At 37.7% G+C, this 26,181-nt stretch overlaps 1 protein-coding gene across 2 annotated transcripts in view; it reads right to left on the minus strand.

Annotated features, from left to right (window-relative positions):
- The window catches only part of STARD3NL (STARD3 N-terminal like), a 70,126-nt gene that overhangs the window by 20,856 nt on the left and 23,089 nt on the right, over window positions 1-26,181 (minus strand). For both annotated transcript variants that reach the window (XM_063452084.1, XM_063452083.1), the window contains 4 exons: window positions 25,657-25,734; window positions 24,368-24,421; window positions 24,168-24,285; window positions 3,429-3,527 (listed from right to left, as the gene is read on the minus strand). In XM_063452084.1, coding sequence (XP_063308154.1) covers window positions 3,429-3,527; window positions 24,168-24,285; window positions 24,368-24,421; window positions 25,657-25,734 — 349 coding nt within the window. The remainder of the gene's footprint in view (window positions 1-3,428; window positions 3,528-24,167; window positions 24,286-24,367; window positions 24,422-25,656; window positions 25,735-26,181) is intronic.

Raw genomic sequence — 26,181 nt, forward strand, 5'->3', positions numbered from 1 at the left:
AAAGCCTTATACTATGGCATTCTGAAACTCAGGGTGTTTAGAATTGTAATCATTTAATTTCCATTGGTTGCTAAATTACCAATTTTTCTGTAGCTCTAAGTCTAAGGGTACAGGGATATTCAGTCTACCTGTTTTTTTAGGATATAGAATTTAGAAATATTTCCCAAACACCTGTTGCTGGGAGCATGGGTAAAATTCCCACACAGAACTTGGCAGAAGGGGTAAAAAAAAAAAGTCCCTTATATTGAGAGAACTTGCATTTTCAGAGAGAATGGATAACTCCAATTGTGAGAAGCTACCTAAAATATCTTGGCACAGGAGTGCTAAATTGGTAATAGAAATTGTAAATTTGCAGTCTTTAGCTTCCATCACAATACACAAGGGATATATTTCATACATGTGACTACATTCCCAAAGTCAGTCTAGGACTAAAACAGTTTTATACCTCTAATTTAGATATATTTTTATTGACACAAATAATGTCTCTCTGGCTCTACCCTATAACTATAATCAGATATTTATCTCATTGTCTGCTCTATCACAATGCTCTGAATAATAGTCAGAAAATGATCACTGCACGTTTAATGGTGAGAGAGAGATACAGTGTCAGGAAGATCATAATGAGGTCTGTTATGAACATGTAGAACTTTAAAATTATGTATGATTTTTCTTATATGTAATACAAGATCCACAAGGTGGCACCCTCTCACAAAAAAAACAACAATAAAGTGAAATACTGTAAGTAACAAACCTGCTGATATACATACACCAAAAATAGTAAATTATATATATATATATATATATATATATATATATATAGAGAGAGAGAGAGAGAGATAGATAGATAGATAGATAGAATGCAGCTGATAAAGCTATGTCATTATTAAATGATGTGTTCATGTAATGCTCACAGAAGTTGTAAATCACCCACAGACTGATACTAAAAGTAATATACTACTAAGGAGAGTCAGATGCGTTGGTACATTTTGCTATTTACTTTGTTCATAGATGCTTATGTATAGAGTTCCATTTCTTCACCAAACACCAAACACATTTGCCTCATTGTATATATTTTTTTATTGTGATGTTGCACATATATATATATATATATATTTGCACAATTACGCCGTAGATACCCAATAGCAACACTTGATTGTCCTTGCGTTGCCACATGTCCTTTTTACTTAAAGGAACACTATAGGGTCAGCAACACAAATGTGTATTACTCACTCTATAATGTTAAACTAACTATGTAGGTGGTTGCGCCACCTTTATTCCCCTTAATATTGATTTTGCTCACCTTTATTCCAGCGCCGTGCAGGTCCGCTGGCTCTGGCCGTGCACCTGCCCCCAATCCGCCTCCTTGGCCAACATCTTCAGAATTGGTGAACTCCGCAAATCACAATGCTTTCCAATTGGCCCCCTGGCCAATCAGCAGCTCCTCAGAGATGCATTAAATCAATGTGTCTGTCTGAAGAGTGGCCACTAGAGGTGTTCTTAGGCAGTAATGTAAATACTGCCTTTTCTCTGAAAAGACAGTATGTACAGCAAGAAGCCTGCAGGGACAGGCTATAGACACCAGAACAACTACAATGAGCTGTAGATTATTTTGAATTTCTTGTGGAATGTTTTCTCTATTTACTCAGTTTATTAGAATAGCACTTGTTTTTGTGGAGAGGGAATAAAAAATACTTTGTACATTTTTTTATGAATTAACATTGTAGAATAAGCAATGTATAAGTGCATCAATATTTAAAAAATGAGAAAATAATACATTTATTGTGGGCAGCCTAAGGCACACCTGTGCAATAATCATGCTGTCTAAGATTATATATATATATATATATATATATATATATATATATATATATATATATATATATATATAATATATATATTCAATTTTTTATAAAATTAATATGAAATATATGTCCATATACATAATTACATAAATAATTTTATAAATATATACGTAAACTTTAAATATTTATATATATATTTAAATTCTACGTGCATATTTATGTAATATTTTTACATAATTAAGTAATTTTATTTATTGCAATTTGGGGGGACCTGCCTGACAACCCAGGCCGAAAGTGCAGAGAATTTGATTTTCTAGCACTATATTTAACCTTGTAACTTTCCAAGACACGCTAAAACCTGTACATGGGTGGTACTGTTTTACTCAGGAGACTTTGATGAACACAATAGTGTTTCAAAACAGTAAAACATATCAGAGTAATGATATTGTCAGTGAAAGTGACGTTTTTTTGGCATTTTTCACACACACACACACACACGTCACTTTCACGGATGATATCATTGTTCTGATATGTTTTACTGTTTTGAAACACTAATATTTGTGTTCAGTAAAGTCTCCTGAGTAGAACAGTACCCCCATGTACAGGTTTTATAGTGTTTTTGAAAGTTACAGGTCAAATAAAAGGCCTGATTTTCAGTTTTACATTGCAATTTGCCAGATTTGCTATGTTGCCTTTGAGAGCATATGGTAGCCCAGGAATGAGAATTACCCCAATTATGGCATACCATTTGCAAAAGAAGACAACCCAATGTATTACAAATGGGTTACGTTTAGTCTTTTTTAGTAGCCACTTAGTCACAAACACTGGCCAAAGTTAGCATTCATAATCATTTTTTGCTACTACTGTTTTTTTAACACACAAACAAATATAAATGCTAACTTTGGCCATTGTTTGTTTGTGACTAAGTGGCTACTAAAAAAGACTGGACATACCCTATATTGAATACCCTGGGTTGTCTAGTTAAAAAAAAAAAGTATGTGAGGTGTGATTCAGATTTATGACAGATAATGTTACAATGGCACTATTGATACTTTGTAAAAATATATATTTTGAAACAGCAATGTCCTACTTGTACTTCTAGCCCTATAACTTTCCACAAAAAAAAAAAGCTAAGAACATGTTAACATTGGGTATTTCTAAACTCAGGACAAAATTTAGAAACTATTTAGAATTGGTGTTTTTTGGCGGTTGTAGATGTGTAACAGATTTTGGGGGTCAAATTTAGAATTTTTTTCATTTTTCATCATATTTTATAGAAAACATTACAGTAAATTATATGATATGATGAAAATAATGGTATCTTTAGAAAGACCATTTAATGGCGAGAAAAACGGTATATAATATGTGAGGCTATAGTAAATGAGTAAGAGGAAAATTACAGCTAAACGCAAACACCGCAGAAAACAGGTGTTAATAAAGATCTTACCTTTATGTGTGACAGTATCAATTTTATGTTAAGTTAATTGCAGCAAAAAACATTTTTTGTGCAAATGTGATGCGAACTGATATCTACACCAAATATATATTTTTTCAAAAAGTTAAATGTTATTTTAAAAAGTAACAGGAAATAACCACACAAAAACAAATCAAAATAATCAGTTCTACCTTCTGGAGATTCAGGTGGTGAATAAAATTGTCCTTCAGATATGGGTGCTGGTGGCAAAAGGGCAGCTCTTTCAGATACACTCCTAATCACCCTCCGCCCTGGAAAAAAAGACAAATTTGTTTGTGAAACCCTAAAAAAAGGTTAATAAAATGCTATTGATATTAATCTACTTAGTGCAAAAAACGTACAGCTAGACCATGTATGCAAAGGATATTACAAATAATAAAATGTGTTTTTATTAACCTGTCCGACAGGTTACAAAGTACAGATATGTGTGTTTAGATGTGTAGCTCATACAATGACAAATGATGTCTTGATTGTCTATCAAGAAACAGAATAGTTGAGTTCTGCTGACTAACACGATAATCTGGCACAGCAATGTAAGTAAGTCAAACTGTTTGCTATGGATTTGACTTCCTGAGATCTGCCAGGTGTAGGTCACTGCCTTTAGGAGAGCAGAAAGCTCTCTGAACTCAAATAAAATAAAGAATTGTGTGCAATAGATGCTTTGTGAATACATTTGGTGAATAGCAGCTGAATAACACTCTGTGGATACCCCCAAAAAAACAAAACAACTCAATGGTGAGGTGATGGACCACAACACTTATAACTCCAAGTGCGAGTGCAGCGGGGTTGGTGCACAACAGGGCTTGACAATTTTGATTAGAATCTAGGAGAAAGCTAAAAAAGTTAGGAGCCAGTTTTTTTTTTGTTTTTTTTTTAAACTTGCGAAGTTTAATTTACGAGAAATATACAATTCTTAAAGGGACTCTATAGTTAGCAGAACCACTATAGCTTAATGTAGTTGTCCTGGTGCCTATAGCCTGTCCCTGTAGCCTTTTTAATGTAAACGCTGCCTTTTCAGAGAAAAGGCACTGTTTATATGGCTGCATAGTAACACCTCTAGTGACAGTCACTCAGACGGCCACTAAAAAGACCTGTGTCAGTGCTGCCTTTGGGAGAGTTGAGTGGCTATTTCCATGGGGTCCAGTTGGGCTGCTCTCTCTTCCTGTGTGCCAGGGAGCAGTAATCTGCGGCTCCTCTCTGCTCCCTGTACTGATGCCGGGGCTTGAATGACATATTCCGGCTCCCAGCCTCACTATACAGCGCAAGGGAGCAGACAGGAGCTGCAAGAAGATTACTGCTTCCTTTGCACGCTGCCCCAGCCTGCTGCCTCCACGTTACCCAGGGCAACAGGCCGGCTTCATTGTTCCCCCATCCAGCTGCTTTAGCTAAAGAGCGTCAAATTCCAGGTGCCAGGGCAAAATTTCTAGTCGCCATGGTGACCTGGCGCCTGGGATTTGTTGAGCCCTCATGTACATCATATGTAAATAAACAGAGAAAGAAAATACAATAGTATGATATTTTTTTTTTAACATTTACACCCTTTGTGTGTATAGTATGAGAACTCACATTTTCTAGAGCCTTTTAAACATGCCTATTGAGAAAGACACGAAGCAAAACACGTTTTGGCAAGAAGCTGAGTGAGTACATTTTGCATATTTTGATTTTAAATACATTTGTTCCTGGTACCAGTGGGGAGTGTCGCACCTAAATCTGACACAGCACCTAAAAACTTAGAGCAGGTTACTTAAATAGGGCTTTACAGAAGGTGAGCATACACCTGACTGTATAAATAAGCTGTTTTTCCCTAATATGTTGTACATCAAATTTGAGGGGTCTCTATTTTTTTAAGAGCTGCACTCGCACTTGGAGTTATAGGTGTTGGGGTCCATCACCTAAACATTGAGCTCTCTGTTTAAACTAAGCCCGGTAGTGCATGTCTCTAGGTCATTGGCTGAGAGCGATCAGCCATGCAGGAGCGGCAGTGACTGGTGCCTGGCAAGTTCCAAGTAAGAAGTAACACTGTTGAATTATTAACATGGTTGGGAATGGCCACTGTAGTGGGTATGGAGCTGGTAGCAAGCACTGGAATTTACATGGGAGTCATTTCACGAGGTAGACACTTATTGGAAAAACAAGTTGATAGAATGACCATGGTGATAACCGAAACAGACATGTAATGAGGAATATGGAAAAAAAACCAGGAAGCAGACTTCAGTATACACTGAGGTGAGAATATGAAGGTCAGAGATAGTAGTTTATTTTTGCAGTGAATGATTTTTATTGTTTTTTGCATCATTCGGTCTACATTAGCAAATAGGAAAAGTACAAATACATACATTTTATTGTTACAATACATTAACATCTTATCTCGTATAAAGCTACAACATTGATGGGATGACATTGTGTAGTAGGCATCATACAGAGATGCACAGAATTACATAATTGTCTTTGTCGGTCTCATGAGTAACAATTCAGTAAGCAGGTGTAACTCGAATGAATTTTAGAACATAAATCATAAAGGGGGAAATTTAAAAGGTGAACAAATGCATAAATAACCTTAGGGATACATACAACTACATTAGATACTGCTAAGAACCAAAACGTTATCCATTATAGGCCCCGCTCTACTGAGGGGATATTTCCTGCGGTAGTGTTTACTCCAACAGGTGAGCTAGGAGTTGCCATCGTGCCCAGGTTTTTGTGAATATGTGTTGGGTGTGTAGCATGTTGTGCGTTATTTCTTCATAAAGCCTGGTGAAATTAAAGGAACACTATAGTCACCTATATTACTTTAGCTAAATAAAGCAGTTTTAGTGTATAGATCATTCCCCTGCAATTTCACTGCTCAATTCACTGTCATTTAGGAGTTAAATCACTTTGTTTCTGTTTATGCAGCCCTAGCCACACCTCCCCTGGCTATGATTGACAGAGCCTGCATGAAAAAAAAAACTGGTTTCACTTTCAAACAGATGTAATTTACCTTAAACAATTGTATCTCAATCTCAGGGTCTAGCAAGCTATTAACATAGCAGGGGATAAGAAAATCTTAATTAAACAGAACTTGCAATAAAGAAAGCCTAAATAGGGCTCTCTTTACAGGAAGTGTTTATGGAAGGCTGTGCAAGTCACATGCAGGGAGGTGTGACTAAGGTTCATAAACAAAGGGATTTAACTCCTAAATGGCAGAGGATTGAGCAGTGAGGCTGCAGGGGCATGTTCTATACATCAAAACTGTTTCATTAAGCTAAAGTTGTTCAGGTGACTATAGTGTCCCTTTAAGTTTCTCCAGTACCCTTTTCAAGGATGGAGGTTCTAGGGATTTACAGCATTGAGCGATGTTGTTTTTGGCAGCAAGTAGAATCAGTATGATCATGGATCTTTGGAATCTGTCTAGTGGTATTGGGAGAAAGTGTAGCATTCTGCTTTTAGGGGCAGATTTTCCCCTGTTAGTGTGCTTATCAGTGATTGCATTTGTTCACAGAATTTGTTTTTAATGACCACATGAGGTCATACGAGGATGGATTAAGACTGAAGTTATGTTCTTTAAATCAGTGTTTCAGGACCCGATTCAATTATCTCTTTTGGCTCTTTGGGTATACTCTCTCTGCACTCTTATCGGTTTGTGATTATCTCTACTATATAAATTGAATTTAGTATTAAAACTATATATGTTTCATATATATTTTGTACCTGTATATGTATGTCTTAAATATATGAACATTTAATAAAGACTAAGAAATTATAAATCAGTGTTTCTCAACCTTTATGGAGAAGTTACCCTGCAGGTCAAAAAAGAATTCCTAAGAACCCATGCCTTGAGAAAGTAATTTCTATTTATTTAAATTCTAAATGAAACAATACTGATATTTAACCCCTTAACGCCGTTACGACGTACCATGCCGTCCCGCATTAAATGGGCTTTAAAGCCGTTGCGGCGGCATCAGGGCCGGACTGGGAATGAAAAGCAGCCCTGGAAAAAAATTCCATACCAGCCCCGTAATGCATCGCGCCAGCATAGTGCGCAGATATGGAAGCGGGAAAAAAAACTGAAAACTATCACTCAAACATAAAAGAAATCGTTTGTGCATGGAGGGGTGCTGTGTGCGTGAAGGGGTGCTGTGTGCGTAAAGGGGTGCTGTGTGCGTAAAGGGGTGCTGTGTGCGTAAAGGGGTGCTGTGTGCGTAAAGGGGTGCTGTGTGCGTAAAGGGGTGCTGTGTGCGTAAAGGGGTGCTGTGTGCGTAAAGGGGTGCTGTGTGCGTAAAGGGGTGCTGTGTGCGTAAAGGGGTGCTGTGTGCGTAAAGGGGTGCTGTGTGCGTAAAGGGGTGCTGTGTGCGTAAAGGGGTGCTGTGTGCGTAAAGGGGTGCTGTGTGCGTAAAGGGGTGCTGTGTGCGTAAAGGGGTGCTGTGTGCGTAAAGGGGTGCTGTGTGCGTAAAGGGGTGCTGTGTGCGTAAAGGGGTGCTGTGTGCGTAAAGGGGTGCTGTGTGCGTAAAGGGGTGCTGTGTGCGTAAAGGGGTGCTGTGTGCGTAAAGGGGTGCTGTGTGCGTAAAGGGGTTCTGTGTGCGTAAAGGGGTTCTGTGTGCGTAAAGGGGTTCTGTGTGCGTAAAGGGGTTCTGTGTGCGTGAAGGGGTTCTGTGTGCGTGAAGGTGTTCTGTGTGAGGGGGGGGGTTCTGTGTGTGTGGAGGTGTGCTGTTGGTGGGGGGAGGAGTGTAGTGTGTGTATGGGGGGGTTATAGCATTGATATATTTATATAAAAAAAAACTTTTTTTAATCCCCTCCCCCTTTATATTTATTTACAGTGTGTGTATAATGAATGCAGTGTGAGTGTATGAGTGCAGCGTGTGTGTATGAGTGCAGCGTGTGTGTATGAGTGCAGCGTGTGTGTATGAGTGCAGCGTGTGTGTATGAGTGCAGCGTGTGTGTATGAGTGCAGCGTGTGTGTATGAGTGCAGCGTGTGTGTATGAGTGCAGCGTGTGTGTATGAGTGCAGCGTGTGTATGAGTGCAGCGTGTGTATGAGTGCAGCGTGAGTGTATGAGTGCAGCGTGAGTGTATGAGTGCAGCGTGAGTGTATGAGTGCAGCGTGTGTATGAGTGCAGCGTGTGTATGAGTGCAGCGTGTGTATGAGTGTGTGAGGGTGTGAGTGTGAGGGTGTGAGTGTGAGAGTGTGAGAGTGTGTGAGAGTGTGAGAGTGTGTGAGAGTGTGAGAGTGTGAGAGTGTGAGAGTGTGAGAGTGTGAGAGTGTGAGAGTTGCAGAGCCTTGGTGGGGGTGGGTGTTTTTTTTTATTATTTACATTTTTATTATTAAAATTTTATTATTATTAATTATTATTTTTATTTATTTAATTATTATTATATTATTATTTAATTATTATTTTTTTTATTATTATTCATTATTTTTTGTTTCGTCCCCCCTACCTGCTTGATACATGGCAGGGAGGGGGGCTCTCCTTCCCTGGTGGTCCAGTGGCATTGGCAGTTCAGTGGGGGGGAGAGGGGGCTGTGAGAGCTGTAACTTACCTCTCCTGCAGCTCCTGTCAGCTCTCTCCTCCTCCGCGCCGTCCGTGCAGCTCCCTCTGTCAGCTCACAGTGTAAGTCTCGCGAGAGCCGCGGCTCTCGTGAGACTTACACTGGGAGCTGACCGAGGTGCTGAACGGACGGCGCGGAGGAGAAAAGAGCTGACAGGAGCTGCAGGAGAGGTAAGTTACAGCTCTCACATCCCCCTCTCCCCCAGTCTGTATTATGGCAATGCAAATTGCCATAATACAGACTATTGACTCGAGTATAAGCCGAGTTGGGTTTTTTTAGCACAAAAAATGTGCTAAAAAACTCGGCTTATACTCGAGTATATACGGTATATTAAAATTCTACGTGTATATTTAAATAATCTTTTAACGTAATTATGTGATTTGATTAATTAAAATTTGATTGACATGCCTGACAACACAGGGAGAAAGTGCAGAGAATTTAATTCGCAAGCACTATATTTGACCCTGTAACTCTCCAAGACACCATAAAACCTGTACATAGGGGGTACTGTTTTACTCGGGAGACTTCGCTGAACTCAAATATTAGTGTTTCAAACTGGTAAATTGTATTACAACGATGACATTTTAAGTAAAAGTGACGTTTTTCTCATTTTTTACAAGCGAACTGCACTTTTATGGTCTATATTATTGTTGTAATATGTTTTACTGTTTTAAAACACTAATATTTGTGTTTAGTGAAGTCTCCCCAGAATAACAGTAGCCCCCATGTACAGGTTTTATGGTGTTTTGGAAAGTTAGAGAGTCACATATAAGGCTTGCATTTCATTTTTTTCACATTGAAATTTGCCAGATTGGTTATGTTGCCTTTGAGACCGTATGGTAGCCCAGGAATGAGAATTACCCCCATGATGGCATACCATTTGCAAAAGTAGACAACCCGAGGTATTGCAAGTGGGGTATGTCCAGTCTTTCTTAGTAGCCACTTGGTCACAAACACTGGCCAAATATTCGTTTTTTTGCTTTTTTCACACAAAAACAAATATGAACGCTAACTTTGGCCAGTGTTTGTGACTAAGTGGCTACTAAAAAAGACTAAACATACCCCACTTTCAATACCTTGGCTTGTCTACATTTTCAAATGCTATGCCATTATGGGGGTAATTCTCATTCCTGGCTACCACACCGTCTCAAAGGTAACATTACTAATCTGGAAAATTTCAATTTGAAAATGGAATGTTCTATATTTGACCCTGTAACTTTCCAAAACAACATAAAATCTGTTAATGGGGGGTACTGTTGTACTCGTGACACATCGCTGATTACAAATATGTGCAACAGTATTATGACATTCACAATTAAAATGTCAGACGGAAATGCAATTTTTTTAAAAAAAATCTTATTTTCTCAATTTTTTTTAAAATTTTATTCATAATAAATTATGTTCCATATATGAATAGTTAATGATAAATTAAAGCCCTGTTTCTCCTGAACAAAATGATATATAATAAGTGTGGGTGCATATAATATGAAAGAGGGGAACTACGGGTGAACAGACATATAGCGCAAATTCTAGTTTTTGTTTACGTTTTGTTTTGATCCGAACGTGCACTATTAACTCCGTCCTGAAGGGGTTAAATGAATCCCATATTGGAGAACAAGATAACATAAAAAAAACAAAATGAGCGCAGAGGGAAGTAGAGCTTGTATATAAATAAAACACTTTATTGAGAATGATAAAAAAACATAGAAATACTTAGAATGAATACATATCTACATACTCCTAAAAATAGGGCATAAAAATTATGCAAATAATATGATATCTAGCTCAAAATATGCATATGTGTAGCGTATAACAAGCTGGATGAATATTGCAGGACTCTAGCCCACTTCTATACGCTACACATATGCTTATTTTAAGCTAGATATATTATTTTGATATTTTTTATGCCCTATTTTTAGGAGTATGTAGATATGTATTCATTCTAAAAGTATTTCTATGTTTTTTATCATTATCAATACAAGTGTTTTATTTATATACAAGCTCTACTTCCCTATGCACTTTTTTATGATCTTTTTGATTAAGGAAATACCAAGGATATTTCCTACTAAGAGCAACATTGGGATACCAGTACTTTTTATTTATACATTACTACCTGCATTCTTTATGCATATTAAATTGTCAACAACAGGTTATTTTTTTATATAATGTATGATATTTTAACACCTTAAGTGACAAGATCGAAGGCTGCCTATATTTGATAAACGTATCTTTCCCTTTTCTTCCTATATATACACTATGAGCGATTCATTATCCCAATCACCTCTGATTCGAATTCGCATATTGGAGAACAAGCCTGATTAAAGGTAGTAAAGAATATGTTAAAAATAAATGTTTTATGACATTTGTTTGATGTACTCTTGTTAGTGTTTTTAATCCTTCTTTTGAATAAAGCATCAGCTAATACAGTGAGCACTAGGATAGGTCTTTCTTTTTTGTTTTTAGGCTACACTGGACAACGATTGGATACCTTTGTTTTATTAGGCAGTCAGCTAGTTTATGTACTGCACTGCAAATGTATCACATTGTAGTGACTTGAGTACTAGATTATCGTTGCATAAGGGTATATATGGATATTTATACTACCATTTAGTTTACCATTCTGCTCCCTTTATGTGCACTGTGGTATTGTACTAACTTATGTGCTACAATAACTGGACTCTTATTTTGTTTTCCCTTTTTTTGCACTAATGTATTGGAACTGTTACTATTATTGTTTTATCTAGTTATGAGTTCAATTTTTAAAAGGAACACTATAGGGTCAGGAACACAAACATGTATTCCTTACTCTCTAGTGTTCAAACCAACATCTAGCCTCCCCAGGCTGCCCTTGCCCCCCTAAGTATAGTATAATCTTACTAGTATTTAAATCTGCAGCTGCTGCCTCTGCGCCTGACCTGCCTGTCTGATGACATCGTCAGAAGTGGTGGTCTGAGTCAATCACAATGCTTTCCCATAAAATTGGCTAAGACTGTCAAGGAGGCAGATCAGGGACAAAGCCAGCACAAATAAAAGACAGCCCTGGCCAATCAGCATCTCATCATAGAGATCCATTGGTTCTATAAGGAAAGTTCAATGTCTGCATGCAGACGGTGGAGATACTGAATGGCAGTAATGCACTGTGTGCAGCACTACCCCAGGAAGCACCTCTAGTAGCCATCTGAGGAGTTTTCTCTGAAAATGCACTATTTACTGAAAAAAAACCTGAAGGAAATAATTCTACTCACCGGAACAAATACAATAAGCTGTAGTTGTTCTTGTGACTATAGTGTCCCTTTAATTTTTTATTTATTTACCTTTGATTATATCTAGCTGGTTACTACTGATATTGTCAATTGCATGTATTTTTATATATCTTCTTTTCTTATTCTATGTCTTCACATATTTATATACATATTTTTATAGCTCCTGCATGCATCAAAGTCCAATATACACCTGATAAGTCACTTAGTAGGTAATTCATCTTAAGTATGATAATACATATCTAAATGGAAGTGAAAGGGTTTTTTTTTTTTGGTCTCTTATCGTACAATTAAAAGCCAAAGAAAGGGGGAAGAAAATACATTTTAAAAAATAGCCTGCAGTGTCCTATAAACTCCACCACATTCATACTGTCAAGCCCTCCCTCCTCCTTTTAGATGAGTTAACGTGTTAAAATACATGAAAAGCTTAAGGGCTGCTTATTGATCCCTAGATTTAAAATAAAGCAACAGTTCTCGTAGAAGTAGATACAGCACTGCACAAATACAACTACATATCCCATGGAATTTCACTGGGTATGAAATAAAAACACAGGGGAATAGTGAGCTCATTAGCCAGAGTAAATCATAAACAATCCAGAACAGGTTTCAATGTAATTAGATATCAAGTACCTACTGCAAGCATTGTAAACATAACAAGAAAATACAGTACAAGTTAGAATACTAATAACTGTTGTGGGTATATGTGATCATATAATATAGTCATTATGATGAATTTAGAGTATGGGTGTAATATGAGTGTTATTCCCTTCTAGTCACTGGTATAATTAAAGGTATTTAGCGTATTCACATATACAGGCCTTTAACTCAGTAGTTCAGTATACGGATTCTGAATATTTTATGAAGTATTTGAGTTTCTTATTATGACATATATTTCGTATCTGTATAGTACTAGTTAACACAGATTTATATCCAGGAACGATGGAAGAATTATCACCCTAGAAATAAATAAAGTTTGCGGTCTTGGAGTGTATTTCAGATACCCCATCCTGACTGCCTATCCTGTTTCTACCTCTGACAGTTTCCAATTCTCTTTTTTTTTTCCTTTTCCCAATTCCTTTCTCACACTGTGTTTCTCTCTGTCCCCCTTTTCTAAATCTATAATACCCTCAATCTCCATACCCTTGCTTTCTGTCTCTTTCCTGCTTTACTAGTTTATTTTTCTCCTCTCACTATAACCCGATTGACTAACTGGGTCTATATTACCTGTTGTGCAAAATAGGAAAACCCAATTGAAAGTTACCTCCAATGTAACGGACATTCCAATTGCAAAAAAAAATACCAACTTGGGCTAGTTCACATGCGGCATTGTGCCTTTGTAACAATTAATATTGAGTCTAGCAGTCTAACAATTTTGTTTCTATATTTTTCAAACACACTTTGCAATTTTGTGAATTATATAATCGTGTACTATTATTATTATTAAGATAAATATTCTGCTACAACCCCTGTGTAAGACTCAACATTTCCAATTGCCTCCAGCCACTGTTGATTAAAAAAAGTAGCCCTAGTGAGTGTGAAATGGATCCTGCAAGCTTGCAGTGGTGAGTAACTTTTAAAGGTTTAGTCAAACCACCTTGACCACTTGTGCTTTTAGAAGAGGTCATGGTAGTAGTAATCTGTATGTGAAGCATTTCTGCACATTTTTGTTCCAGGGGCACACATAATTTAGGCAGCCTAATGTCAACTATCTGGAAAAAAATATGTCTGTCGTCAACATGCACAGCAAGCTGACAACAGACGTTTTCAGCTTCTACCATTGCCGGCAGAAAACATCCCTCCCTTATTACAGCCTTATCTGCCTTCCTGCATCAGCTAATGTACACCCTTGTTTTTTTATTACTATTATGTAATAATAAAAAAAAAATAATAATAATACAATTTTTATATATATATATATATATATATATATATATATATATATATATATATATATATATATATATATATATATATATATAACCAGATTTTCTCCCTCCCTTGCATATGTGCTCTGGGCCAGTGAGAGCAAAGTGATGAGCTGTATGGACAGCACCCACTCAGTACTTACTGAAGAGTCAGTGTCCAATAGAATCTACCGTATATACTCTAGTATAAGCCGACCCGAATATAAGCCGAGGCCCCTAATTTTACCCCAAAAAACTGGGAAAACTTATTGACTCGAGTATAAGACTAGGGTGGGAAATGCAGCAGCTACTGGTAAATTTCTAAATAAAATTAGATCCTAAAAAAATTATATTAATTGAATATTTATTTACAGTGTGTGTATATAATGAATGCAGTGTGTGCGTATGAGTGCAGTGCATGTATGAGTGCAGTGTGTGTGTGTATGAGTGCAGTGTGTGTGTATGAGTGCAGTGTGTGTGTATGAGTGCAGTGTGTGTGTATGAGTGCAGTGTGTGTGTGTATGAGTGCAGTGTGTGTGTGTATGAGTGCAGTGTGTGTGTGTATGAGTGCAGTGTGTGTGTGTATGAGTGCAGTGTGTGTGTATGAATGCAGTGTGTGTATGAATGCAGTGTGTGTGAATGCAGTGTGTGTGTATATGAATGAAGTGTGAGTGTGTGTGATGCAGTGTGTGTTTGTGTATGCGTTGGTGGGGTGGGCATTTTGATATATTATTAATTATTTTATTAATTATTATTTTATTTTTTAATATTATTATATTTTTTTATTATTATTATTTAACTGAATTATTAATTTTTATTTTTTTTATTATATTTTTTTTTCGTCCCCCCTCCCTGCTTGATACATAGCAGGGAGGGGGGCTCCTTCCCTGGTGGTCCAGTGTCATTGGTAGTTCAGTGGGGGGGGAGAGGGGGGCTGGCAGAGCTGTACTTACCTGTCAGCTCTCTACTCCTCCGCGCGGTCTGTGCAGCTCCCTCTGTCAGCTCCCAGTGTAAGTCTCGCGAGAGCCGCGGCTTTAGCTAAATAAAGCAGTTTTAGTGTATAGATCATTCCCCTGCAATTTCACTGCTCAATTCACTGTCATTTAGGAGTTAAATCACTTTGTTTCTGTTTATGCAGCCCTAGCCACACCTCCCCTGGCTATGATTGACAGAGCCTGCATGAAAAAAAAAACTGGTTTCACTTTCAAACAGATGTAATTTACCTTAAACAATTGTATCTCAATCTCAGGGTCTAGCAAGCTATTAACATAGCAGGGGATAAGAAAATCTTAATTAAACAGAACTTGCAATAAAGAAAGCCTAAATAGGGCTCTCTTTACAGGAAGTGTTTATGGAAGGCTGTGCAAGTCACATGCAGGGAGGTGTGACTAAGGTTCATAAACAAAGGGATTTAACTCCTAAATGGCAGAGGATTGAGCAGTGAGGCTGCAGGGGCATGTTCTATACATCAAAACTGTTTCATTAAGCTAAAGTTGTTCAGGTGACTATAGTGTCCCTTTAAGTTTCTCCAGTACCCTTTTCAAGGATGGAGGTTCTAGGGATTTACAGCATTGAGCGATGTTGTTTTTGGCAGCAAGTAGAATCAGTATGATCATGGATCTTTGGAATCTGTCTAGTGGTATTGGGAGAAAGTGTAGCATTCTGCTTTTAGGGGCAGATTTTCCCCTGTTAGTGTGCTTATCAGTGATTGCATTTGTTCACAGAATTTGTTTTTAATGACCACATGAGGTCATACGAGGATGGATTAAGACTGAAGTTATGTTCTTTAAATCAGTGTTTCAGGACCCGATTCAATTATCTCTTTTGGCTCTTTGGGTATACTCTCTCTGCACTCTTATCGGTTTGTGATTATCTCTACTATATAAATTGAATTTAGTATTAAAACTATATATGTTTCATATATATTTTGTACCTGTATATGTATGTCTTAAATATATGAACATTTAATAAAGACTAAGAAATTATAAATCAGTGTTTCTCAACCTTTATGGAGAAGTTACCCTGCAGGTCAAAAAAGAATTCCTAAGAACCCATGCCTTGAGAAAGTAATTTCTATTTATTTAAATTCTAAATGAAACAATACTGATATTTAACCCCTTAACGCCGTTACGACGTACCATGCCGTCCCGCATTAAATGGGCTTTAAAGCCGTTGCGGCGGCATCAGGGCCGGACTGGGAATGAAAAGCAGCCCTGGAAAAAAATTCCATACCAGCCCCGTAATGCATCGCGCCAGCATAGTGCGCAGATATGGAAGCGGGAAAAAAAACTGAAAACTATCACTCAAACATAAAAGAAATCGTTTGTGCATGGAGGGGTGCTGTGTGCGTGAAGGGGTGCTGTGTGCGTAAAGGGGTGCTGTGTGCGTAAAGGGGTGCTGTGTGCGTAAAGGGGTGCTGTGTGCGTAAAGGGGTGCTGTGTGCGTAAAGGGGTGCTGTGTGCGTAAAGGGGTGCTGTGTGCGTAAAGGGGTGCTGTGTGCGTAAAGGGGTGCTGTGTGCGTAAAGGGGTGCTGTGTGCGTAAAGGGGTGCTGTGTGCGTAAAGGGGTGCTGTGTGCGTAAAGGGGTGCTGTGTGCGTAAAGGGGTGCTGTGTGCGTAAAGGGGTGCTGTGTGCGTAAAGGGGTGCTGTGTGCGTAAAGGGGTGCTGTGTGCGTAAAGGGGTGCTGTGTGCGTAAAGGGGTGCTGTGTGCGTAAAGGGGTGCTGTGTGCGTAAAGGGGTTCTGTGTGCGTAAAGGGGTTCTGTGTGCGTAAAGGGGTTCTGTGTGCGTAAAGGGGTTCTGTGTGCGTAAAGGGGTTCTGTGTGCGTGAAGGGGTTCTGTGTGCGTGAAGGTGTTCTGTGTGAGGGGGGGGGTTCTGTGTGTGTGGAGGTGTGCTGTTGGTGGGGGGAGGAGTGTAGTGTGTGTATGGGGGGGTTATAGCATTGATATATTTATATAAAAAAAAACTTTTTTTAATCCCCTCCCCCTTTATATTTATTTACAGTGTGTGTATAATGAATGCAGTGTGAGTGTATGAGTGCAGCGTGTGTGTATGAGTGCAGCGTGTGTGTATGAGTGCAGCGTGTGTGTATGAGTGCAGCGTGTGTGTATGAGTGCAGCGTGTGTGTATGAGTGCAGCGTGTGTGTATGAGTGCAGCGTGTGTGTATGAGTGCAGCGTGTGTGTATGAGTGCAGCGTGTGTATGAGTGCAGCGTGTGTATGAGTGCAGCGTGAGTGTATGAGTGCAGCGTGAGTGTATGAGTGCAGCGTGAGTGTATGAGTGCAGCGTGTGTATGAGTGCAGCGTGTGTATGAGTGCAGCGTGTGTATGAGTGTGTGAGGGTGTGAGTGTGAGGGTGTGAGTGTGAGAGTGTGAGAGTGTGTGAGAGTGTGAGAGTGTGTGAGAGTGTGAGAGTGTGAGAGTGTGAGAGTGTGAGAGTGTGAGAGTTGCAGAGCCTTGGTGGGGGTGGGTGTTTTTTTTTATTATTTACATTTTTATTATTAAAATTTTATTATTATTAATTATTATTTTTATTTATTTAATTATTATTATATTATTATTTAATTATTATTTTTTTTATTATTATTCATTATTTTTTGTTTCGTCCCCCCTACCTGCTTGATACATGGCAGGGAGGGGGGCTCTCCTTCCCTGGTGGTCCAGTGGCATTGGCAGTTCAGTGGGGGGGAGAGGGGGCTGTGAGAGCTGTAACTTACCTCTCCTGCAGCTCCTGTCAGCTCTCTCCTCCTCCGCGCCGTCCGTGCAGCTCCCTCTGTCAGCTCACAGTGTAAGTCTCGCGAGAGCCGCGGCTCTCGTGAGACTTACACTGGGAGCTGACCGAGGTGCTGAACGGACGGCGCGGAGGAGAAAAGAGCTGACAGGAGCTGCAGGAGAGGTAAGTTACAGCTCTCACATCCCCCTCTCCCCCAGTCTGTATTATGGCAATGCAAATTGCCATAATACAGACTATTGACTCGAGTATAAGCCGAGTTGGGTTTTTTTAGCACAAAAAATGTGCTAAAAAACTCGGCTTATACTCGAGTATATACGGTATATTAAAATTCTACGTGTATATTTAAATAATCTTTTAACGTAATTATGTGATTTGATTAATTAAAATTTGATTGACATGCCTGACAACACAGGGAGAAAGTGCAGAGAATTTAATTCGCAAGCACTATATTTGACCCTGTAACTCTCCAAGACACCATAAAACCTGTACATAGGGGGTACTGTTTTACTCGGGAGACTTCGCTGAACTCAAATATTAGTGTTTCAAACTGGTAAATTGTATTACAACGATGACATTTTAAGTAAAAGTGACGTTTTTCTCATTTTTTACAAGCGAACTGCACTTTTATGGTCTATATTATTGTTGTAATATGTTTTACTGTTTTAAAACACTAATATTTGTGTTTAGTGAAGTCTCCCCAGAATAACAGTAGCCCCCATGTACAGGTTTTATGGTGTTTTGGAAAGTTAGAGAGTCACATATAAGGCTTGCATTTCATTTTTTTCACATTGAAATTTGCCAGATTGGTTATGTTGCCTTTGAGACCGTATGGTAGCCCAGGAATGAGAATTACCCCCATGATGGCATACCATTTGCAAAAGTAGACAACCCGAGGTATTGCAAGTGGGGTATGTCCAGTCTTTCTTAGTAGCCACTTGGTCACAAACACTGGCCAAATATTCGTTTTTTTGCTTTTTTCACACAAAAACAAATATGAACGCTAACTTTGGCCAGTGTTTGTGACTAAGTGGCTACTAAAAAAGACTAAACATACCCCACTTTCAATACCTTGGCTTGTCTACATTTTCAAATGCTATGCCATTATGGGGGTAATTCTCATTCCTGGCTACCACACCGTCTCAAAGGTAACATTACTAATCTGGAAAATTTCAATTTGAAAATGGAATGTTCTATATTTGACCCTGTAACTTTCCAAAACAACATAAAATCTGTTAATGGGGGGTACTGTTGTACTCGTGACACATCGCTGATTACAAATATGTGCAACAGTATTATGACATTCACAATTAAAATGTCAGACGGAAATGCAATTTTTTTAAAAAAAATCTTATTTTCTCAATTTTTTTTAAAATTTTATTCATAATAAATTATGTTCCATATATGAATAGTTAATGATAAATTAAAGCCCTGTTTCTCCTGAACAAAATGATATATAATAAGTGTGGGTGCATATAATATGAAAGAGGGGAACTACGGGTGAACAGACATATAGCGCAAATTCTAGTTTTTGTTTACGTTTTGTTTTGATCCGAACGTGCACTATTAACTCCGTCCTGAAGGGGTTAAATGAATCCCATATTGGAGAACAAGATAACATAAAAAAAACAAAATGAGCGCAGAGGGAAGTAGAGCTTGTATATAAATAAAACACTTTATTGAGAATGATAAAAAAAACATAGAAATACTTAGAATGAATACATATCTACATACTCCTAAAAATAGGGCATAAAAATTATGCAAATAATATGATATCTAGCTCAAAATATGCATATGTGTAGCGTATAACAAGCTGGATGAATATTGCAGGACTCTAGCCCACTTCTATACGCTACACATATGCTTATTTTAAGCTAGATATATTATTTTGATATTTTTTATGCCCTATTTTTAGGAGTATGTAGATATGTATTCATTCTAAAAGTATTTCTATGTTTTTTATCATTATCAATACAAGTGTTTTATTTATATACAAGCTCTACTTCCCTATGCACTTTTTTATGATCTTTTTGATTAAGGAAATACCAAGGATATTTCCTACTAAGAGCAACATTGGGATACCAGTACTTTTTATTTATACATTACTACCTGCATTCTTTATGCATATTAAATTGTCAACAACAGGTTATTTTTTTATATAATGTATGATATTTTAACACCTTAAGTGACAAGATCGAAGGCTGCCTATATTTGATAAACGTATCTTTCCCTTTTCTTCCTATATATACACTATGAGCGATTCATTATCCCAATCACCTCTGATTCGAATTCGCATATTGGAGAACAAGCCTGATTAAAGGTAGTAAAGAATATGTTAAAAATAAATGTTTTATGACATTTGTTTGATGTACTCTTGTTAGTGTTTTTAATCCTTCTTTTGAATAAAGCATCAGCTAATACAGTGAGCACTAGGATAGGTCTTTCTTTTTTGTTTTTAGGCTACACTGGACAACGATTGGATACCTTTGTTTTATTAGGCAGTCAGCTAGTTTATGTACTGCACTGCAAATGTATCACATTGTAGTGACTTGAGTACTAGATTATCGTTGCATAAGGGTATATATGGATATTTATACTACCATTTAGTTTACCATTCTGCTCCCTTTATGTGCACTGTGGTATTGTACTAACTTATGTGCTACAATAACTGGACTCTTATTTTGTTTTCCCTTTTTTTGCACTAATGTATTGGAACTGTTACTATTATTGTTTTATCTAGTTATGAGTTCAATTTTTAAAAGGAACACTATAGGGTCAGGAACACAAACATGTATTCCTTACTCTCTAGTGTTCAAACCAACATCTAGCCTCCCCAGGCTGCCCTTGCCCCCCTAAGTATAGTATAATCTTACTAGTATTTAAATCTGCAGCTGCTGCCTCTGCGCCTGACCTGCCTGTCTGATGACATCGTCAGAAGTGGTGGTCTGAGTCAATCACAATGCTTTCCCATAAAATTGGCTAAGACTGTCAAGGAGGCAGATCAGGGACAAAGCCAGCACAAATAAAAGACAGCCCTGGCCAATCAGCATCTCATCATAGAGATCCATTGGTTCTATAAGGAAAGTTCAATGTCTGCATGCAGACGGTGGAGATACTGAATGGCAGTAATGCACTGTGTGCAGCACTACCCCAGGAAGCACCTCTAGTAGCCATCTGAGGAGTTTTCTCTGAAAATGCACTATTTACTGAAAAAAAACCTGAAGGAAATAATTCTACTCACCGGAACAAATACAATAAGCTGTAGTTGTTCTTGTGACTATAGTGTCCCTTTAATTTTTTATTTATTTACCTTTGATTATATCTAGCTGGTTACTACTGATATTGTCAATTGCATGTATTTTTATATATCTTCTTTTCTTATTCTATGTCTTCACATATTTATATACATATTTTTATAGCTCCTGCATGCATCAAAGTCCAATATACACCTGATAAGTCACTTAGTAGGTAATTCATCTTAAGTATGATAATACATATCTAAATGGAAGTGAAAGGGTTTTTTTTTTTTGGTCTCTTATCGTACAATTAAAAGCCAAAGAAAGGGGGAAGAAAATACATTTTAAAAAATAGCCTGCAGTGTCCTATAAACTCCACCACATTCATACTGTCAAGCCCTCCCTCCTCCTTTTAGATGAGTTAACGTGTTAAAATACATGAAAAGCTTAAGGGCTGCTTATTGATCCCTAGATTTAAAATAAAGCAACAGTTCTCGTAGAAGTAGATACAGCACTGCACAAATACAACTACATATCCCATGGAATTTCACTGGGTATGAAATAAAAACACAGGGGAATAGTGAGCTCATTAGCCAGAGTAAATCATAAACAATCCAGAACAGGTTTCAATGTAATTAGATATCAAGTACCTACTGCAAGCATTGTAAACATAACAAGAAAATACAGTACAAGTTAGAATACTAATAACTGTTGTGGGTATATGTGATCATATAATATAGTCATTATGATGAATTTAGAGTATGGGTGTAATATGAGTGTTATTCCCTTCTAGTCACTGGTATAATTAAAGGTATTTAGCGTATTCACATATACAGGCCTTTAACTCAGTAGTTCAGTATACGGATTCTGAATATTTTATGAAGTATTTGAGTTTCTTATTATGACATATATTTCGTATCTGTATAGTACTAGTTAACACAGATTTATATCCAGGAACGATGGAAGAATTATCACCCTAGAAATAAATAAAGTTTGCGGTCTTGGAGTGTATTTCAGATACCCCATCCTGACTGCCTATCCTGTTTCTACCTCTGACAGTTTCCAATTCTCTTTTTTTTTTCCTTTTCCCAATTCCTTTCTCACACTGTGTTTCTCTCTGTCCCCCTTTTCTAAATCTATAATACCCTCAATCTCCATACCCTTGCTTTCTGTCTCTTTCCTGCTTTACTAGTTTATTTTTCTCCTCTCACTATAACCCGATTGACTAACTGGGTCTATATTACCTGTTGTGCAAAATAGGAAAACCCAATTGAAAGTTACCTCCAATGTAACGGACATTCCAATTGCAAAAAAAAATACCAACTTGGGCTAGTTCACATGCGGCATTGTGCCTTTGTAACAATTAATATTGAGTCTAGCAGTCTAACAATTTTGTTTCTATATTTTTCAAACACACTTTGCAATTTTGTGAATTATATAATCGTGTACTATTATTATTATTAAGATAAATATTCTGCTACAACCCCTGTGTAAGACTCAACATTTCCAATTGCCTCCAGCCACTGTTGATTAAAAAAAGTAGCCCTAGTGAGTGTGAAATGGATCCTGCAAGCTTGCAGTGGTGAGTAACTTTTAAAGGTTTAGTCAAACCACCTTGACCACTTGTGCTTTTAGAAGAGGTCATGGTAGTAGTAATCTGTATGTGAAGCATTTCTGCACATTTTTGTTCCAGGGGCACACATAATTTAGGCAGCCTAATGTCAACTATCTGGAAAAAAATATGTCTGTCGTCAACATGCACAGCAAGCTGACAACAGACGTTTTCAGCTTCTACCATTGCCGGCAGAAAACATCCCTCCCTTATTACAGCCTTATCTGCCTTCCTGCATCAGCTAATGTACACCCTTGTTTTTTTATTACTATTATGTAATAATAAAAAAAAAATAATAATAATACAATTTTTATATATATATATATATATATATATATATATATATATATATATATATATATATATATATAACCAGATTTTCTCCCTCCCTTGCATATGTGCTCTGGGCCAGTGAGAGCAAAGTGATGAGCTGTATGGACAGCACCCACTCAGTACTTACTGAAGAGTCAGTGTCCAATAGAATCTACCGTATATACTCTAGTATAAGCCGACCCGAATATAAGCCGAGGCCCCTAATTTTACCCCAAAAAACTGGGAAAACTTATTGACTCGAGTATAAGACTAGGGTGGGAAATGCAGCAGCTACTGGTAAATTTCTAAATAAAATTAGATCCTAAAAAAATTATATTAATTGAATATTTATTTACAGTGTGTGTATATAATGAATGCAGTGTGTGCGTATGAGTGCAGTGCATGTATGAGTGCAGTGTGTGTGTGTATGAGTGCAGTGTGTGTGTATGAGTGCAGTGTGTGTGTATGAGTGCAGTGTGTGTGTATGAGTGCAGTGTGTGTGTGTATGAGTGCAGTGTGTGTGTGTATGAGTGCAGTGTGTGTGTGTATGAGTGCAGTGTGTGTGTGTATGAGTGCAGTGTGTGTGTATGAATGCAGTGTGTGTATGAATGCAGTGTGTGTGAATGCAGTGTGTGTGTATATGAATGAAGTGTGAGTGTGTGTGATGCAGTGTGTGTTTGTGTATGCGTTGGTGGGGTGGGCATTTTGATATATTATTAATTATTTTATTAATTATTATTTTATTTTTTAATATTATTATATTTTTTTATTATTATTATTTAACTGAATTATTAATTTTTATTTTTTTTATTATATTTTTTTTTCGTCCCCCCTCCCTGCTTGATACATAGCAGGGAGGGGGGCTCCTTCCCTGGTGGTCCAGTGTCATTGGTAGTTCAGTGGGGGGGGAGAGGGGGGCTGGCAGAGCTGTACTTACCTGTCAGCTCTCTACTCCTCCGCGCGGTCTGTGCAGCTCCCTCTGTCAGCTCCCAGTGTAAGTCTCGCGAGAGCCGCGGCTCTCGCGAGACTTACACTGGGAGCTGACCGAGGTGCTGAACAGACGGCGCGGAGGAGGAGAGAGCTGACAGGAGCTGCAGGACAGGTAAGTACAGCTCTGCCAGCCCCCCTCTCCCCCGGTCTGTATTATGGCAATGCAAATTGCCATAATACAGACTCTGACTCGAGTATAAGCCGAGTTGGGTTTTTTCAGCACAAAAAATGTGCTGAAAAACTCGGCTTATACTCGAGTATATACGGTATCTTGACAGAATTTCAAGCATCTATCCCGTCAGCTTTAAATTTAAAAATAACTCACTGTTTTCTGTTTCTGCTTCTTGAGGCAATACTTTAAAATCAAGAAACCAAGCTTCTATCCAGGCTAGAATGAAGGACATGATAGGAAGGACATAACCAAAAGCACCTTGAGAGAAGAGCTGAAATCAAAACACAAACAATGTGCATCACTTTATTTCAAGGTACGAATAGAAACGAATGCTTAAGTAAATAATAACATACCTTAGATAAAATTACTTTTACTAACAAGAAGGCACATGTAGTTGATGTAGTGATCTATAAAAAACAAAAAAACAGTTAACTGCAATTCATATATATACATTTTATAATTCAGGTGCATGTTAAAAGTATAATTGTTTGGATTATAAAGATGGGAATAAATCACTCAGAAGGAAAATATAAAAATGACAGTTTAACAGCTTAATCAAAAAGTAAAAACAAAAAACCCATACATAAAAAACTTGGCAGGCCTTATTCACAAGTAGATTTCAGTCTTCATAAAATCCCCAAAAATGGCAGTGGGTTTTAACATGATTAAATTAACAATACATATAATTGCATGTGTTTTCAGGCAAGCTCACAAGTGGATATACTAAATTATTTTGCTTGCAATGCCCCTGTTAGTACAAATTATATAATTTGATCTATCGGTCTGTAATCCAAGTTAAGGTATCGTTTTGTGCTTTTGATATTTTCACATAATGAGGTCATTCTGAGAAAAGGTCACAAACATTTGTAAGAGCAAGGAATGATCAGCTGCTTTCCACAAGCAGGGATAGCTCCTGCTGGTTCCAGGAAGACCTATACCTGGGAATGCTCTGTCTTGTCATCAGAGGATGCACTGTGAACACTAACAAATTAGTTGGCGTTCAAAAGCATTAAATGTATATTTATCTTGTCTTTCTGCTTTACTTTCTGTAGTGATCACACTCTACGTGTGTTGGGCAAAAACACAACAGAAATAAGAGCGTTGTGCTGTCTGTGTGTATATGTATAAAACAAAGACATTAACACTGATGTAGACATACAACGGCACCTTATGGGAGTCATTCTACACCATTGTATTGCATGGGAGACAAGACCAACTTCAAAACACATTTTGAGGAAGATAAACTCCTTTTGACATGTTTACTACTATATCTTGCATCTGACCAACTTGCTGCCTCTCTTCCTGCTCCTCAAACAGGACATAATAAGAAGCACCTGTGCACACATTACTGATGCAATGTAAATGTGAGATTTTTAGCAGGCTAAGCACATCACATGCACATGAATAAGCAGACAGAGCATTTTTTTGTTAACTAAAGAAACCAGTCATTTATTTTACCCTATATAGTGAATTTATACATATAGTGGATTTGCCTATACCAAACTTTTTAAATTAAGAACAAAGAAATCAGAGAAAACTAAAGAAAAACTGTTTGCACATGACTATGCAGATATTGCTAAACAAATACATTGTGTGAGTTTTTTTTTTTTTTTTTTTATAGTGTGAACCAATTGGAACTTACCGCTACAGCCCACCAATGGCGCAGTTTGCACATTGCATATGCAAAAATCAGCATGCTAAATCGAAAGACTGATAGCAACTATGGAAAATAAACAGGGTTAAATTAGATCTCTGTGCAACTGTAAAATGATAGACTGTTTCCGGCAACAGGAAAATGTAGTACAAACCAAAGAAAAACAAAGTTACCTGCACTCTCTCCTTAATCCCTATGTATTTTTAAACAAATGGGGTTTTTTTAGTTACCTCCAATGGCCATGAGAGGATAAGCCCACCTGCCAACGTCAGGGCAGACCCCCCCAGGTGGGTCCTAACTCTAACCATTCACCATGCTTCCTTGAGCTTCTGGAAAAGATCTCTGATGAGACAGAAAGGGGTATTTTCTATATACACCCCTATATATTATTAACCCTTAATAGGGAACACATGGGATGGGCGCCTGCATTGTAGCAAGGCTGAGCGATACAAAAAGATGGATACAAATGCAGAAAGATAAGTCCTGCGCTCACTCCCATGACTGGGCGGCAGC

This window comes from Pelobates fuscus, chromosome 4, assembly GCF_036172605.1.
Source record: "Pelobates fuscus isolate aPelFus1 chromosome 4, aPelFus1.pri, whole genome shotgun sequence".
NCBI classification, from domain to species: Eukaryota; Metazoa; Chordata; class Amphibia; order Anura; family Pelobatidae; genus Pelobates; species Pelobates fuscus.